The sequence below is a fragment of the Tigriopus californicus genome, chromosome 3, assembly GCF_007210705.1.
Source record: "Tigriopus californicus strain San Diego chromosome 3, Tcal_SD_v2.1, whole genome shotgun sequence".
In the NCBI taxonomy this organism is placed as follows: Eukaryota; Metazoa; Arthropoda; class Copepoda; order Harpacticoida; family Harpacticidae; genus Tigriopus; species Tigriopus californicus.
This window is the reverse complement of record NC_081442.1, coordinates 3,343,504-3,360,086: the sequence shown is the minus strand read 5'-3', so window position 1 is coordinate 3,360,086 and position 16,583 is coordinate 3,343,504. Positions and strand designations below refer to the sequence as shown.

At 44.0% G+C, this 16,583-nt stretch overlaps 1 protein-coding gene across 2 annotated transcripts; it reads right to left on the bottom strand.

The window, feature by feature from the left end:
- Positions 1–111: 111 nt before the first annotated feature.
- Positions 112–2,933, bottom strand: LOC131877547 (probable chitinase 10). Of its 2 annotated transcripts, XM_059223251.1 has the most exons (2): positions 2,813–2,933; positions 112–1,576 (listed from the first exon to the last, which is right to left on the bottom strand). In XM_059223251.1, exon 2 carries the CDS (start codon positions 1,545–1,547, stop codon positions 159–161), a length of 1,389 nt encoding a protein of 462 aa, XP_059079234.1. In that variant the 5' UTR covers positions 1,548–1,576; positions 2,813–2,933; the 3' UTR covers positions 112–158. The 2 variants fall into 2 exon arrangements, with proteins under 2 accessions (XP_059079234.1, XP_059079233.1); XM_059223250.1 differs by lacking the exon at positions 2,813–2,933 and having other exon boundaries at positions 112–1,931.
- Between the last annotated feature and the right edge of the window lie 13,650 nt (positions 2,934–16,583).

Below are 16,583 nucleotides of genomic sequence, written 5' to 3'. Positions count from 1 at the left end.
CAACACTCTAAATATAGGGTTGATTGGTACTTTTGTCCAAAAATTGTTCAAGTCTAACGTAAAACCAACTAACAGATCAGCTTCTTTCACTTTCAAAAGAAATAATCTGGATGATAATGCAAGAACAAATATATTTGGAATCAAAAATCAAACTGCATTTATGGCGAAGCATATGTAAGAACTTGGTTGATGGCAGTAAGCAAGGGGTAAGGTCCTTGTCCACATTGGTTGGAAAAATCATCAGAGGGGAGATCCCAAATCATGGCGCCTCCCAGGTCCTGATCCAAAACATATTGAGCCTTGGCCTTGGTTGACTTGGCAGTATCGAAGCCCACCCATTGGTCTCCTTTATAAGCGTAAGGTCCAGCTGGATCGTCGATCAGAGTCCAAGCATTGTTCTTGATCTTCAGGCAAATTTCCATGAAAGACAATGTACCAACTTGATTGGTGATAGGTCCGACCACACCCCCACCGCTTGAAGGCATGGGAGGGGCTCCATTGGTGCCCAAGACCGTGAAACTTTTCCCGTAGGTTGGAATACCCAGGACTAACTTGTTAGCAGGAGCGCCCATCCTTCTCAGAACATTGACCGTATTTTTGACATCATTTCGAACCGTGTCCCACGACCTTTGGCTCATGGGAGCATGATGGTCGGCTTGGGTCTCCCAGCTGCCATGATAATCATACGTCATGATGTGAATAGCATCCAAGCTTTGGGACAAACTGGGAATGTCCAAACCTGCCCGAATTTCACTCTCACCCGCCGAAATGGCCGCCGTCAACTCATAGCCATAGGGAGCCAAGGCTGCCTTCAGTTCTCGGGCCCAGGACGCAAACCCAACCTTGTCACCAGCATCAGGAAATTCATAGTCAAGATCCAAGCCATCAAACCCGTACTTTTGGAGGAATAGCACTGCCGAGTTGACAAACTTTTGTCGATAGCTCTGGCTTCTCAACATGGTCTGGTAGCGGCCTTTATTGTCTTGTGAATCGTCCCAGCCACCCAAGGCAATCATGAGCTTGGTATTGGGGTAGCGACCTCTCATACCGTCAAAGAGTCTGTAGTTGCCAAGTCCCCAATTAAAGGCCATGTCCAAGTAAGTGTCGTGAGCCACAATCTCGTAGTCGGGGCTCAAAACAGCGAAAGAGTAGATGACATGGGTGCACAAGCTGAAGTCAATGTCCCGGACCTGATATTTCCCAATGCCCTGTCGCCAATACGCCCAATTGGGGTAGTAACATACCACCTTTTTCCCGGGGATAAAACCGCCGGTCGGCATGGTTGTCGACCTTGTTTGGACAGTTGTTGATTGGGATGGGTTGGTGTTGGATGTTGAACGGGAATAAATTATGGTTGACGGAGTGGACGTGGTTTGAGTCGATATCAGATTTTCAGTGGTTGAAGATTCGCAGTTCACATTATGGGCCCAATCGCAGACATTGAAATTCGGGTTGAAGACAAGGTTGGAAGGACAAGTATATTTGTGAGCAGTACGACCGTCACACATGTAAAACGAGGTGCAGTCTGTTGGATCACGATGTAGCATACCCTGATTCACTTGAGTGCAATCGAATGCTTGAGTTGGAACGAAAAATTGAAGCACCATTAGATATTTGAATAAGCTCTCATTTGATCCTGAGATGAGTTCACCCTGAACGGCTAGAGAAGCCAGACATAACGTAAAGACCTGGAACTCCTTCATAATAACACGTACTTGTCGCGAGACAAGCTTAGAATTCAATGATGTTCTGAGTCTTGACTTGAGCCTTTATACCGGGTGTCGAGGATAAGATTAGACAAAGTTGTCACTTTCACATAAAAGCATCATAAATTTCTTAAAAGGTAATATTGAGAGTTAAAATTCTAACATGTTATAGATTAAACTACGTAAAATTTACGTTATTTTTGACATTTTTTTTTATTTAAAGCCAAGTTTTCGAAATATGATCCTTTTCAAGCAATGACTTTGGCCAATCTGGTCCAAAAACAGACTTTGGCCAATCTGGTCCAAAAACAGTGACCAAAAGTGCGGATTTGGGCTGGAGAGAATTTTCAATAGTTGATCAATTTGGCGGCCAAGAACTTTAGTTAAAGGGGGTCTTTCTTTGCAAGTTTCTTTCTCAACATGGGACCACAGAGCATAGTCCAGAGTTTTAAGATCTGGAGAATTTGGGGGCCATAGTTTAGGCCTCCAAAACAGGATTACCTCATTATCCCAGTAGGAGATTGTCCTTTTGGCTGAATGAGCAAGAGTAAAGTCTTGTTGCTATACAAAGGGCCAGTTTTATGCTACTTATCGCATCCAGGGTATCACTGTAGACTTGAAAACCTCAATTTAGGCATCTGCATTAAGTCAAATCCCTCTGGCAACCAGATTGGAGATCCAATCCAATCCATCACATTGGTTTGATTGGAACTGTCTTGATGCATCTTTTTATTCCAGCCACCACTCTTGGATATCTAACTGCTGGTGTTCTTGCATTCCTAGGAGGGGGATGACGGTCACCTTGCCAATCAAGACAGTTTTTGACATCGTAAATCATCCGGCAGCCACTTTAAGGTTCCAACTTACTTCTTTAGAAGTGTATTCCGCACACAGCAAAGCTACAATGGATTCTCTTTTTGCTTTCATATATTTCAGCTTTGACTTTTTTGTATTTTTGTTTACATAAATGAAAAGAGCGGACAATGACAAAAAAATGATGTAAAACTCACGCAACTTTGAAAGATTTCAAGGATTTTAGAAAGAAAAAACTGTGTGTCTAATCTTATCCTCGACACCCGGTATGGTAATAAAAGAAAATATCTCACCTTTGTTATGATAAATCAATGGTGAGAACACCAAGCCTTTTGAAGGTTCTTAGAACTGACTTGGCTCCATTATCTTATGTGGCATTTCAACTGACATATTGAGCACCAAACACGAAGTTTCTAACTCAATTGGCGCACATTGGAACAGGTTTGCGAAAATCCCGACAGTCTAACGAAATCTCGTCCCTTGGGATTTCCGGGCGGGTTTTCCGGGCTTTACAAGATTTCCATGATTTCCGGAATTGTCTATTATTTCATGCCTTCTAATGTTGCCCGAATCAAAATGATAGCTTTGCCCATGAAATTTTGAAGTCACTTTATTACTTGTTTATTTTTTAGTTTAATACAATTATCTTTTGAAATTTTCCGTCACAAACCAAAAACATAATGGAATGGAATCTTCTTTGCCAAAGCATTTTCATACCCTTCCTTGGGTCAAAAACAACCCAAGTAAAAAGCATTACAAATCTATGAGAATCCACGAGACTAGTTGATCTCATTTTGTGTAAGAACAATGGAACAAGAAGGACTAGTGTTAGGATCACAAAACTGTTCGTCCAAATCAAATGCTTCTGTAAATATTTTTTTAAGCGAACAAAAATGAACATAAAAGTGAAGATGCCCTACTGTGATGAATCTAGTGCAACAACTTTTGCTCAAAATAGAAGCTTATCAAAAATTCCTGGAAAACCCGAAAATTGGGTTTTCCGAGTGGGAGGGATTTCCAGGATTACCCCATGACAACCCTGCACTGGAATGGAAACAAAGCGCAAGCAAGCGCCGTTCACTTTGTTTCAAGTGAAGATGCACCAGCCATCGATCTTTGAAATCAGGTTTTTGAACTCGAGATTCGTGTATGTAGATGTTTACTACCCAGTTTTAATCGTGCGAAAGCTAGAGCTTGCTTGCCTTATAGTGCTTTTGTCTATGTGAGTATCATGTGAACTTAAATTCGAAGTTTCAATATTCTTGCATTTTGCAGTTACTGATCGTGTTTTTAAATCATACGTAAAAGCTGCGTCGTATTATGCCACTCACGCCAAAAAAGACGGTGATTAAGGACACGGGGAACAATAGTTTCAATTTTCGATGTCAACTAAAACTCAAATAGAAGAAGGCACCTCGTATAAAAGAACTCTTAGGGACTCGTACACACGCGTAACTTTATCTTTCGACCTCATAACTAGGGCCAGCTAAAATTTGCAGATAAATTTGGTATTTATTGACTTCAAATTTGCATAAATAATCAACCGAATTGGCATAAAAATTTGCAAAGAAACTTTCCAAAACATAGGCATTGTTCTGGGGGTCTGCAAGGACTATTTTTGCCTTCCATATCAGACAGCATGTAGATGAATGGGAAAATTATGTCCTAATATCTTCTAGCACCTGGATTTGAAGGTGCTCTCCCTAGATAACAGGTTTTTGCCTTGTCCATGGTGCCTCCTGCCCTGATCCGTGGGGCTCGGAAATGAAATTCCAAATAAGCCAAAGAATCACAAACCATTTTTTTGAAAGCACGGAATAAATATTTCCACAGGAAAAAAAAAATTCAAACGCAAAGGTATAAACCTGTTTAAATGCAAAAAAACATAAAAAGACAACATGAAACTAATTTTGCAAAAGCTTGAAGCAATTACCAAAGGTTTCAATACATTTCTTAATTTCAAATCTTACGAATTAAAAACCCCTCAAAATTGTCTCCTAACTTTGGACCCCTCCAATTAATGCCCTAAACCATGCAGGTTTCTAGATCAAAATTGGTTCTTCTGGGCGAAGAGACCTCTAAAATGCAAAAATTTTATATTTGCTCTATTGTGTATAAAATATTGAGATTCTAGTTGCATTTTCAGGAAAAACTTGAGCCTTTGCCAACAAGGGAAGCAGGAATTATGTGTGAAATAGAAAGCAACTACTTTATTGCAACAAACCTAGAAGATTGGGACAATGCCGTATTTAAAGGAGGGGCAGAAGGTATCTTTGCAATACATCTTCTGAATATCCATTAGCTTTTTCTTCAACCAAGTTTTGATAGTCAATTGCAATGACTGTAAACGCTTACAACTTTGAGCCCTCCAAAATATCCAGGTTAGTCAAAACAATGAAGCATTTGCTTCTCTTTGGGTTCCTTCAATGTTGAATTGTTAAACTGTTAAATTGTATGTCCTTGGCAATACCTCTAATATAAGGTTGATTTGATAATCAGTTTTTTTGTTTCGTCAGTTCCCGCCTTTTGTGTGCATGTGTGAAACCAAGTTGCTCTTAACCACAGACCATAGTAGTAGACTAGACCTCATCTAGAGCGAGGAAAAATACGAACACTTGCCTTCATCAGCTGATACATAAATTTTGGTATACAGTGACTCACGCTTTTTCATCGCCAAGCGTGGCCGGATTCTGAGTGAATTTGTCACTGATTCCGTTCGTTGAAGACCCAGCGATTGTTGGTCGTTAGTCCTGATCACGCAGCCACCCTCCTCGTTTTTGGTGTACAGAGTTGTTGACACAAAATCTATTTTCCTCCGCACTGTGGTCGGGCCAATGCGACATCTAGTCGTTTTATGATCTGTGGTTTTAAATTCAATCGAGAAGATACCAGATATGAGCACAAGACGACCAAGTAACTTATTTTTTCATAAAATTGATAAGGACTCTTGAAAATTATTCACAAATATCTTAATTTTTTCTGAAAGGGCTCAAAATGCACATTCTATTGCAAAAAATGTCAAATTTTATCTTGTTATCAGCAATGAATTGGTTTCAAGTCTTGGGAAGTCGTTGCTACCAAGCCAACCGCGCTAATGGTAAGTTAAAATGCATAATGCCCCCTCTCATTTCTTTGAATTCATGCCAGTCTATCATTTGTGGAACATAACCACGAAAACAATTGTACTTGAATTTTAGATGGTTTGCTTTTACTAAATCTTTTACTTTTAATATCATCTAATTTTTCAAAATATGACTTGTGTGAGGGCGTGATTTTGCTCCTACCATCCACCTTATAACCCTTGTTTGAAGGACCTGATGGCCAAACTTTCCCCAAAGAACTCAATACCATACTCTAGCAGACTTTTGACTAGCCGACTTCTTTTTATTGTAGATCATTATACCCGTTGGCCCGCAGTTTATCTGATGAAATTGTGCATGAAAAGTTGTGTACAGGCACTTTTGGATTTGGTCTCAATGTTTGGACTACCGCAAGGAATTATCACCGACCCTGGCTCTCAATTTGAGTTGTGGAAAAACTTGTTGTTATAACTAGGGATAAGCCAAAATCGAACTACGGCATATCGCCCACAAAGTAATGGGATGGTTGAACAACTCCATCATACAATGAAAACCATCCTGCAATCAACCCTTCCAAAGGATGATTCCTGGGTACAGAACCTTCTAGTGGTCATGTTTGGTCTACGTAATTGCTTCAAGGAAGACATGGGTTATAGCCCTGCTCAAATGATGTTTGGCGTGTCACCAAGGATACCTGGGTTCATTTTCTCCCCCACAGAATCTCTCAACAACAAACCGTCAAAACATGAGGAAATAAGACAGCTTCTGCTTGCATTGTACCAAGTCAGTTCTGTATCCCCAAATTGACATGGATAGCATAGAGTGCAAACCAACTCTGCCTTGGCTCAGGCATCACATGTCTTTGTCAGAAATGATGCATAACAAGGTTTGGACCTTCCTCCTTACAAGGGCCCATACCACGTACTCTGGAGAACTGATGTTTTTCACTTTAGATAAAGAAGGAAGACATGATAATGTAACCATGGTGGCCATCAGTTTCCTCCTACAGTAATCTCCACAAGTGGATTTCCACTCGGTGATCTCCGCCATGGTGAACTCCTACAATGAAAATCTCTGCCACCATTGAACTTCTCCATGGTGAATTCCGCTACAATGAACACCGCCAACGGCAATCTCCGCCATGGTAAACTCCACCACAATGAACGCCGCCACGGATAACTCTGCCAACAACAATCTCCGCCACCATTGAACTTCCCTGCACTGAACTCTGTTAGAAGCAATCTCCCCCATAGAAATCTCCACCAACGGTGATCCCCTCAATGGTAAACTCCGCAAACGGTAATCTCTGCCATGGTAAACTCCGCCATAATGAACTCCGCCCAAATACGCCAAGTGCAATCTCCGCTTGCCATAAAACCCGCATGATGGAACTCCACCAATGATGACTTCACTATGATATAATATTTTCAATTCCGCCAATTGATGGAGATTGCTCTCAAAAAAAGGAAATCAGCCAAATGGATCATGGTCTATGGCAATTTTCCACGCAATGATCTGTACTCCGGCTAAAATGCACTCCTCCAAAGGGACAGACCTTCAACAAAGTATTCTGAATTTAAGTATTGAGAGTCTGATCAGAATACGGAAAAAATGGAGCTCAAGTCACCAAAATTCGCCTTTATAATATAAATCTTGAGACGAAGTGTTCATCTTTCTTTGATTCTTTTTAATGTTTACATGTTATTTCGTTTTCCAACAAACTTAAGTTGATAAGTGTAACCATGGAGTACGGCAGTAGTGGAGTGGAAAGCTCTCTGAAACCTCACCAGAAGACGTTTCAGTTTTGCGTTACCTCCTAATTGAGTGCTTGAACATGAAGATGGAATAGGACATGCTAACGGGGTTGTTGTTGACCCATTTGCAGTTGAACGCCCCCTTTCGACTTACTTAGGGGTTGAGCACTCTCTCAGCGGGAATGCATCTGATCGCATAGCTCTACAAAACCTCGCTAGAAGACGTTCGTTCTTCGACCCAGCTTTCCACTCCACTACTGACGTACTCCATGGCCTAGCTCGTCCATGTATGTAGGGTTTATCTGGAGCGCTAGTTAAATATTTGTCCAAGTCTGACTTGAAAGATGCTACCGGATCAACAAAGCCTACGCATTCCCTACAAATGTTTGCTAAGTCAACAAGTCAAAACTGATACAAAATTGGTAGTTGGTAGGAATGGTCAGGATTCCGGTTGTCTGGCAAACGTCCTAGATCAAATTTATTCCTGGGTTGCTGCGAGAAACAGGCCTTGAATGGAATGAAATTCCGCTCAATGACCTTTGGGTCGACGCCATTAGACACTCCACTATTAGATGATGAAGGTAAGGACATTGAGCAGGTCTCATCCATGAAGGATTTAGGTGTAGTCCTCCAAGATAATGAGAAATTCGATGAGCATATCCAGTTGAAAGTTGGTAAGGCTTTTCAAACATGTGGTTGGATATATCGCACGTTTAAGTCCAGAGATAGTGTCACGATGCTAACTCTGACAAGTCGATTGTTCAGCCGCATCTTGAATATGCCTCTCCCATTTGGGCTCCAATTAATCAGCAGGTTTGCAAAAGCTCAAGCAGGTCCAAAGATGTTTTACTAGGAACATTGAAGATATGAGAGAGCTCTCGTATTGGGAGAGGTTAGAAAGGTTGGGGATTGTACAATACTCAGAGAAGGTACAAAAGGTATCTGATATTGTACGTTTTCAAAAAGCATTCATGAGCTTTGTCCCAATCCAGGATTTAGGGTCAATTGTAGTGACCGTAGAGGCTTAATGTGCGTTTGGAGAGCACCTTCAAGCCCTCAAGAATCCAGGCTAGTTACAACAATGAAGTCCAACTCTCTTCTTTCTCGGGCTCTTTCATTGTCCAATTTGCTGCCCTCAAATATTCGTATGTAAGGCTCATGTAGGCGTTGATCCAGTAGCAGGATTTAAGTCAGACTTGGACAAGTTTTTGACTAAAATTCCTGAGCAGTCTTATATTCAAGGATTAGCCACATCAGCCAACTCCAATTCGCCGGTCGATCAAATAATATATATAAATAAAAGTCAAGTGAAATGAATAATCTACTCGTCTTGAATTGCTGGGATGCCAATCCCGGTAGCAGTAAGGAAGTCCGCAAAAAAACCAAAAAAAAAGCGACAAGAGGCTGATCATCACAAGTTCTCTGTGGACGATCCCTATGTGTTTTTATACATCTGTGCTTTGTCAGATACCAAACTCAAGAAATTTGTTTTGAAATCCAAGAGTCCAAGTCTGGAAAAGCTGAATCGCACGGCACAAGCATTTGAGATGACTCTGTCCACCTCTGTATCACGATGCTAACTCTTTACAAGTCGATTGTTCAGCCGCATCTTGAATATGCCTCTCCCATTTGGGCTCCAATTACTTCAGCAGGTTTGCAAAAGCTCGAGCAGGTCCAAAGATGTTTTACTAGGAACATTGAGGTATGAGAGAGCTCTGGTATTGGGAGAGGTTAGAAAGGTTGTGATTGTACAGTATTCAGAGAAGGTGCGAAAGGTATCTGATATTGTACGTTTTAAAAAGCATTCATGAGCTTTGTCCCAACCCAGGATTTAGGGTCAATTGTAGTGACCGTAGAGGCTTAACGTGTGTTTTGAGAGCACCTTCAAGCCCTCGAGAATCCAGGCTAGTTAAAACAATGAAGTCCACCTCTCTTCTTTCTCGGGCTCCTTCATTGTTCAATTTGCTGCCCTCAAATATTCGTAGGGTTTATGTAGGGGTGATCCAGTAGCCAGATTTAAGTTAGACTTGGACAAGTTTTTGACTAAAATTCCGGATCAACCTTATATTCAAGGATTAGCCAGATCAGCCAACTACAATTCGTTGGTCGATCAAATAATATATATAAATAAAAGTCAAGTAAAATAAATAATCTTCTCGTCTTGAACTGCTGGGATTCCATTCCCGGTAGCAGTAAGGAAGTCCGCAAAAAAAAAAAAAAACAATAAAGGTGCCAAAGGAAGAAGAAACGAGGATTTTCTTTTACAAGGACCGGTTTTCAGCGTTATAAAGTTGTCTCTCGGGCTTGCATAGAAAACCAAACGCCACCATTAGAAACCGTTTTTCATGGCGCTGTAATCACGAGTGGTAGGAATCTAAGTTTCCAGCCACTCGTGAAGAAAATAGACATTCTCTAACGTCAAATTAGGCTTTAAGTGGTTTCGAGGGAAAATCATATCTTGAAAACTGGTTCTTATTAAAGAAAACTGCGCATTCAATAGAGATGTAATGACAAGAATTTTTGGGCTGGGCTGAGCTAAGAGGAAGGTGGCTTATTTTGAGCTGAGCTGGGTTGACAGCTTTCAGCTCAAGAGCTGGGCTGGGCTATAGATGCTCTAGGCATAGATACGCAAGGTTGAGTATATGTCATCAAATTTGACCAATCTCATTGGCTGCCAATTGTCAATGAACATGGGCTTTGTTTGGAAACCTTCCTAACAGGGAGTTTGTTGCTTCTAAAAAGAGGTCACACACTTGCATTGCATAATAGGGTAAAGCTTTGAATGATTTATGACAAATTTGATCCACAATGGATTTAACTGACTTTTTCCACAGAGTTAAGAGTGTCTTTTGTCATTAGAATTGTATTAATGTGGAATTGCTCAATAAAACATAGTTGACACACTGATCTTTTGCATGCAAGTCTCAAGTTGGACTAAAGCATGAGAAAGACAGAAAGTGCAACCATATTCAACAGATTACATTGTAAAGTATAAAGGGATTTGTTTCTTGATAGACTCAGGAAGCTCACTTGTGATAGTGTTAATCTGAATAATCTAATAAGATAGCAATCTAATCTTATTAAAAAATGGGTTGAGAAAGGATTTAGAAAGTAACAAAATAGTAGAAACAATCCAACATGCCATATCCATGAATCAGCTTGTCTTCAAGTAAAATTTGACAAAGTCCTTAAAGAAAATATTTAATGATCATTGTCATGATTGAACTCTTTCTTATACAGCACATCACTCCAAAATATGTTTGGAATTTTTTTGTTTCTACTGATTGTTTACAATTTTGAAGTGGAGCCGATTTTCAAACCTAGCAGGTCTCTGAATCCAGGGTCTGAATCCAGGGTCTCTAGGCTGGGCCAAAAAAGTTGAGCTGGGTTGATCAGGTTAATATTTTGAGTCAAGTCTAAGGTCGGCCAAATCCGAGCTAGCCCATGTCCAAGCTGGCTCATGATCAAGTTGACCCATGTCTGGGCTGAGCTATATCTGAGCTGAGCTAGATCTGGGTTGGATTAGAGAGACCATGGGTGGATAAACCAATAGACCTATTGGCCAGTCTAGTTTTTTATTCTCATGTCACATAGCGCCACAAAATTGTCCTAGCCCAAACTAGGTGTTTAAAAAATGCAATAAAAGATAGAACATTTGTGCAGCTATAACAAGACTCTAAGCACAAGTTCATTTATATCTATAAAGGATATCACCTCTTGCGTATATTCATGATCAGAGCTATTATTGCCAGTGTTGTATCCGAAAAGAAGTATTGTCGGAGACGTTTCCAGTTTACAGGCCAGAACACAACTGAGCTTTATTGGTCAGCTGGGAGACATGGAAAGTGGAAGAATGAGATGGAAGGGTGAGGTATAGTACAAAGACATCGAGCGCTGACAATTCGAATAATGGGCAATCCTACAACCCCCCCCCAGTATCGAATATAACTGAGCGAGATGAAATTCCCGATATCTTGTGTCGGCTGATTTTATCATGGCTCTCGAAGGACCTGACAATTGCAAAGTGAATAAAACCAAAATAAACAAATAACTATTTGGCGTAAAACGTGGCCCCTGATCCTAAAGAGGACCTTGATTTTGGAGCCGACGACTCCGACGAGGCACGGCAGGTGGGGCGATAGGTGTTGTGGTATCCCCGTTGGTCCTCGATGCGGGTAACGATCTTTTGGCTTGGAGAAACCGCCGATTGCGCCGGATTAAACCGGAAGCCGAGTCAGTTTCTCTTTCGTAGGAACGACCTGGATCCAATGGACGGATGATCGTCCCGGTAGTGTCCCAATGTAAAGTCTTCGGATCTTAAATCCTCACCCGGTCTCCCGCTGCCAAGGGGCCCGCCCTCCGCCCTCTTGGGCGGCTTGCTCAGCCGCCCTCAATCGTGCGGCCTGGAAATCCTCCATTCGAGCAGTGATGTGGGGATCGCGCACATCCGGCAGGAGAGCTCTTAAGTGGCGCCCGTAGAACCCGTAGGCGGGACTAAAGCCGTCGGCACGAGGCGTCACCCGCCAACCGTGTAAAGCCATCCTAAAGTCCTCACTATTGAGGCGGCCACCAAGCTTGGCGAGCAGAGCCTTCATGGACTTGAGAGCAGATTCGGCCAAGCCATTGGACTGAGGATGGTAGGGTGAAGATGTCTCGTGCACGATGTGAAGTCGGTCGCAGAACGCCACGAATGGTCCCCGAAACTGGGGTCGGTTGTCCGTTTTAATGGATCAAGGCAGGCCGACCTGACAAAACCAATTCATCGGGACGGAGGCGACGGCCTCGGTCGAGAGGGTGAAGAGCTGGGCTACAAACGGAAAACCGCTGTAGCGATCAACCATGACCAGAAACTGGGAGCCCTCCAGGCCTAAAATGTCCGCGGAGACTCGATCTCAATTTTTCCGTTGCATGTGAGAGATCCGGCAAGAACGTGGTGAGGGTGTTGAGAAGCCCAAAGAAAGATCTAAGCTCCGCGATCGAAGTCGGCCATGGGAACTCGCAAATGGCAGCCAGTTTTGCAGGGTCCGGTTGGACCCCGTCCTTGGAGACAACGAACCCCCCAAACTTCAGCGACTGTCCCACCTCCAACTTGGAAAATGGGCAAACTGAGGTGGGCCAGAGTTGAGCTCCGTTGCATTTGGTCTGGGCTGAGGCATGATCCCGTTGAGCTCATGCTGGGTTACATCATAGCTCAATAATTTTGAGCTTGTCATTTTGAGCTGAGCTGAGCCAGAGCCCAAATCCAGCTCGAGGGGGTTTGGTTTCAGCAGTTTGATCTGGGCTGAGCACTGGGCCCAGACGTCAAAATGTTGTCAAGTTTCAAGTTGGGTTCCAACCCATTACACCTCTACTTTGCGTGTTTTTGTTCTTAGCATGCAGCTTTTTCAAGTTTGGATCTTAAAAAGTTCATAGGTCAAGACACCTCGAATGAGTTTGCCAATTCATCATGCCCTCTTGTCTGAAGAGAAGCTTGGGCAAACCCTTGCTCTTCTCTTCAAACTCGACGGCATGAAATAGCGAACGCTTTCAAGGTGTCTTGACCTTGTTGACATTCTTCAAGCCTCACTATTATAAACTCCACGCAAAGAATGCCCCCGCAATTGAATAAATAGCTATTATTGTTCTAATTAGCCTTTAATCACGAAGGCTTGAAGTTGCTCTCAAAAGGCACATTAAGCCTCAACAGTCAGTAGAATTGATCCTGTGACCTTGGTTGGGACAGACCTCATGAACGCTCTTAAAACCGAACAGATACCTTTCTTACCCTCTCAGAGCGCTCTACAGTCACAAATATATCATAATACCAAAAAACTACATTGGTTCCCTTTTCTTTTCTCTTACTTAAGAGTGGCATTGCATCAGTAAATCGTAAATTTGTTGTAGTGAGCCAATTGTAATTTTCAACTTGGACCACTTAAAATGTGTTCTCCGCCCAAACACTTTCCAAATTGAGCTATTTAGACTCTAACATTATTTTTTGACTTGTTGGAGAACCAGCAAGTATCAGTCGAAGTACATAGGGGTGATTCCTCACAGTGCATAAGAAAAAAGGTACTGATTCCTCAATCTTAAAATCAAATGTCCCTTGGGGAATCCGTGTACTCATTGGCATAGAACCTCATTTGGACTAAGGACAGGTCCATGCAAAATTTCAGCTCATTTCACTCATTGTTGGAGAAAATAGGACCTGCAACTTTCCCACTTTGAGCTCTCATAACTCGTTCAAACTTAATGTGATGACGTCAGACAAGTTGGTTCCACAGAGTCTGTGGTTGGTTCCCTGACCGCCAGAAAATGGTTTACATTTTGGCCGCCCCACATTTGCAAAAAGTAAGAGGTAAACGAATAGACAAAACTTTCTCTGGGGCCAAAAAATGGAGTAAGTTTGATATTCATTTCATTCTGCATTATTTGATCACTGTTGCAGACTCAACAGGGCTATCAAATATGACAATCAGAGCTTTCAAAATCTGGAAAACAGCTACATAATTTTGGAATTCTGAGACTCAGGGCTACAGCTCGTATTAGTAAAATTTTTCGATTAGGGCTCTCCAAAAGGACGAGTTGCATGCAATGTCGAAACCAAATTGATGCCTCAAATCGACCAATTGGAAACACGGCAAAAAATACCCCAGGTCGACCCGCCAATAATATATGATTTGCTCAGTTGATACCCCTCATTTCAAAACCGTAGAAAAAGTTTCTGTCACTCAAAGGACAGCAGTAGTATATCAATTACCAACTTTTGGAATCTGCAATTCCAAAAGCTGGTAATCCAGCCACCCAGCACCAAAATTGACTCAACTCCTTGGTAAAGGCTACGCAGGCCAAAATGACGACAAAAGTTGGTGAAGGCTACATGCACCAAATTGACGTGTCCGCCAGGTATACGTACATTTATGCATCAGTCAGGCAAGTTCCCAGCGCGCAAAAAAACGCTCCTCTCCTTACTTTCCCTAGATGACAGGCCAGCCATGTACGCGTACACCTTCATGCACCGCTGACTATGTAAAGGTGCAAATTTGTACACAATCATCATCCTTCGCATGATATTATTTTAGCTCTGTTATGGCTGTTATGGTTGCGGCCACCCTTGTCCCCTCTGACGATTATGCGGCCATGGCAGTGGCACAGCCGCCAATCAATGAGTCCAGGTTGACTTTCCCCAGCATTCAGCTGGAGTGCATGCCTGTGCTTGGAGCTGAGCTTGTTTGCGACGTCGGCCAGGAGCGCCCCCACCCCCTTGTCCCTGCGGCCTTCAGGAAAAGCGTCTTTGACGCTATGCACAGTCTCTCCCACGCGGGTCCCAGACAGTGTTCGCGGGCGAGGCTCAGAGGTTTGTTTGGCCCCTGATCAAGAGGGGCGTCAAGGAGTGGTGCCTCGCCTTTCTTCCTTGCCAGAAGGCCAAGGTGGCGGTACATACCCGAGCACCCTCGACCCACTGTTCCCCTGCCAGACCGCTGTTTTGGCAGCCTCCATGTGGATTTGGTAGGCTCCCTTCCCATCTCTGAGGGTAACATTTGCCTCTTTACTCTCATTGATCGAGCTACCAGATGGGTGGAGGTGGTCCCTCTCCCAGATGCGTCTACGGCCACCTGCGCCCGCGCCCTCATCCGCAACTGGATCGCCAGCTAGGGCACGCCCGACAACCTCATAGCAGATCGTGGCGGCCAGTGCACTAGCGAGCTCTGGGCGTCCCTTAACGCCCTCCTTGGCATCTCAGACTCCAACACTACTGCCTACCATCCACAGGGCAATGGCATGGTGGAGAGGATGCATCGGTCCCTCAAGGCATCTCTCAAGGTCAAGCTCTGCAACGCTAGGGGTGCTTGGATGGGTGAGCTCCCGCTTACCCTCCTGGGTCTTTGCTCTGCTTGGCCAAGTTGGTTTTTGGGGCCCCTTTAAGGCTCTCGGGGAAGTACCTTACACCAACTCCGCAAGACACATTTGCAGACATTCCCTTCCTCGAGCACCTCCGTGAGTCTCAGCGTGGGGTCGTCCCGCCGCCGGCAGATTTCCATGGAGATCCCTCTGCCCACGTACCTTGGTCAATCAAGGGCGTCGAGTACGTGTACATGCGGAACGACGCCCATCCCTGCCCACTTCAGGCGCCATATGACGGCCCATTCAGGTTCATTGAGCTCCATCCCAAGTTCTTTATCCTTGACCTGGGTGGCCACCCGGACAGAGTTTCTGTGTTAGGGTTGGCGTTGGTCTTGTTGAAGGAGGATGTTGAGATGAGATGAGTGGAAACTGCTGTGGTTTGAGAGGTTCCTGTCATTGCCGCCACAGCCGCCACCATTGGTGCTCAAACGCCAAGAGCACAGGGGCGTGCAGGTGCGGGCCTCTTGGCCAAACTTGTTGTGATAGAAGCACTATTCAAAGTTAGTGGGTGTGTATGAGCCCTTGGACAAGACTGCGTTGACGTGGTACATGTGCTGGCCAAGCAGGAACTCCTTGAGCTCCTCCTGTTCACCGCACTGCTGGTCCTCTTCTGCAGATGACTCGGCGAGTAAGGAGGTCTGGGTGGTGTTGACGGCCCGTCCCCGCCCCACTCTCACTCACTCCATGACAGCATCTGCCTCCTTGCAGAGTTCATCAGTGGACATGTTGGTGAAGGAGGTGGTGCCGAGCTTCTCCTTAACCTGCATAGGCATTTTCTGCATGAGAAATGCGCACAGCATCTTACCATCACTGCGGCAGGCCTTGCATTTGTGTTACGCACAGGCAGAGTCCCCACAGTCCTCCTCCCGGATCAAACCTCTGACATGACGTAGGAACCCGGTTGCGTTCCTCTCGCCAAACCTAGTAATGGCAAACAAGATCTCCTCCCTCCTTGTCTCGGTCATGGCATAGATCTCCATGATGGCGGACTTGAGGGTCTCGTAAGCGTCGGTGGTGGGCGGGTTCTCTATCAGGTGGGCAACTCCCTGGATGAACCTTTGCGTCCAAGGCGTGCACGGTACTTTGGAACTTTGTCTTGTCCTGGATAATCTTTGGGTTGTTGAACTCAAAGGCCATCTTGAGCTTCTGGAACCACATACTCGGGAGATGAAACTAGAAAGTGGGCACCTTGACCTCTGCGGCATTGACGGCTAGGTTCAAGCCGGCTGGTGCACTCGCAGCGCCCCCTGGGGGGGACGTGACGATGACGTGGTTGCTCTTAGCCTCCACCTTTATTTCAAGAGTAGACTTTATTTCTTGAAGTAGACTGCCAGTGAGAGGATTCC

Coding starts and splice junctions, on each gene's coding strand:
- LOC131877547 (XM_059223250.1), bottom strand. CDS start 1,703: ATGAAGGAGTTCCAGGTCTTTACGTTATGTCTGGCTTCTCTAGCCGTT.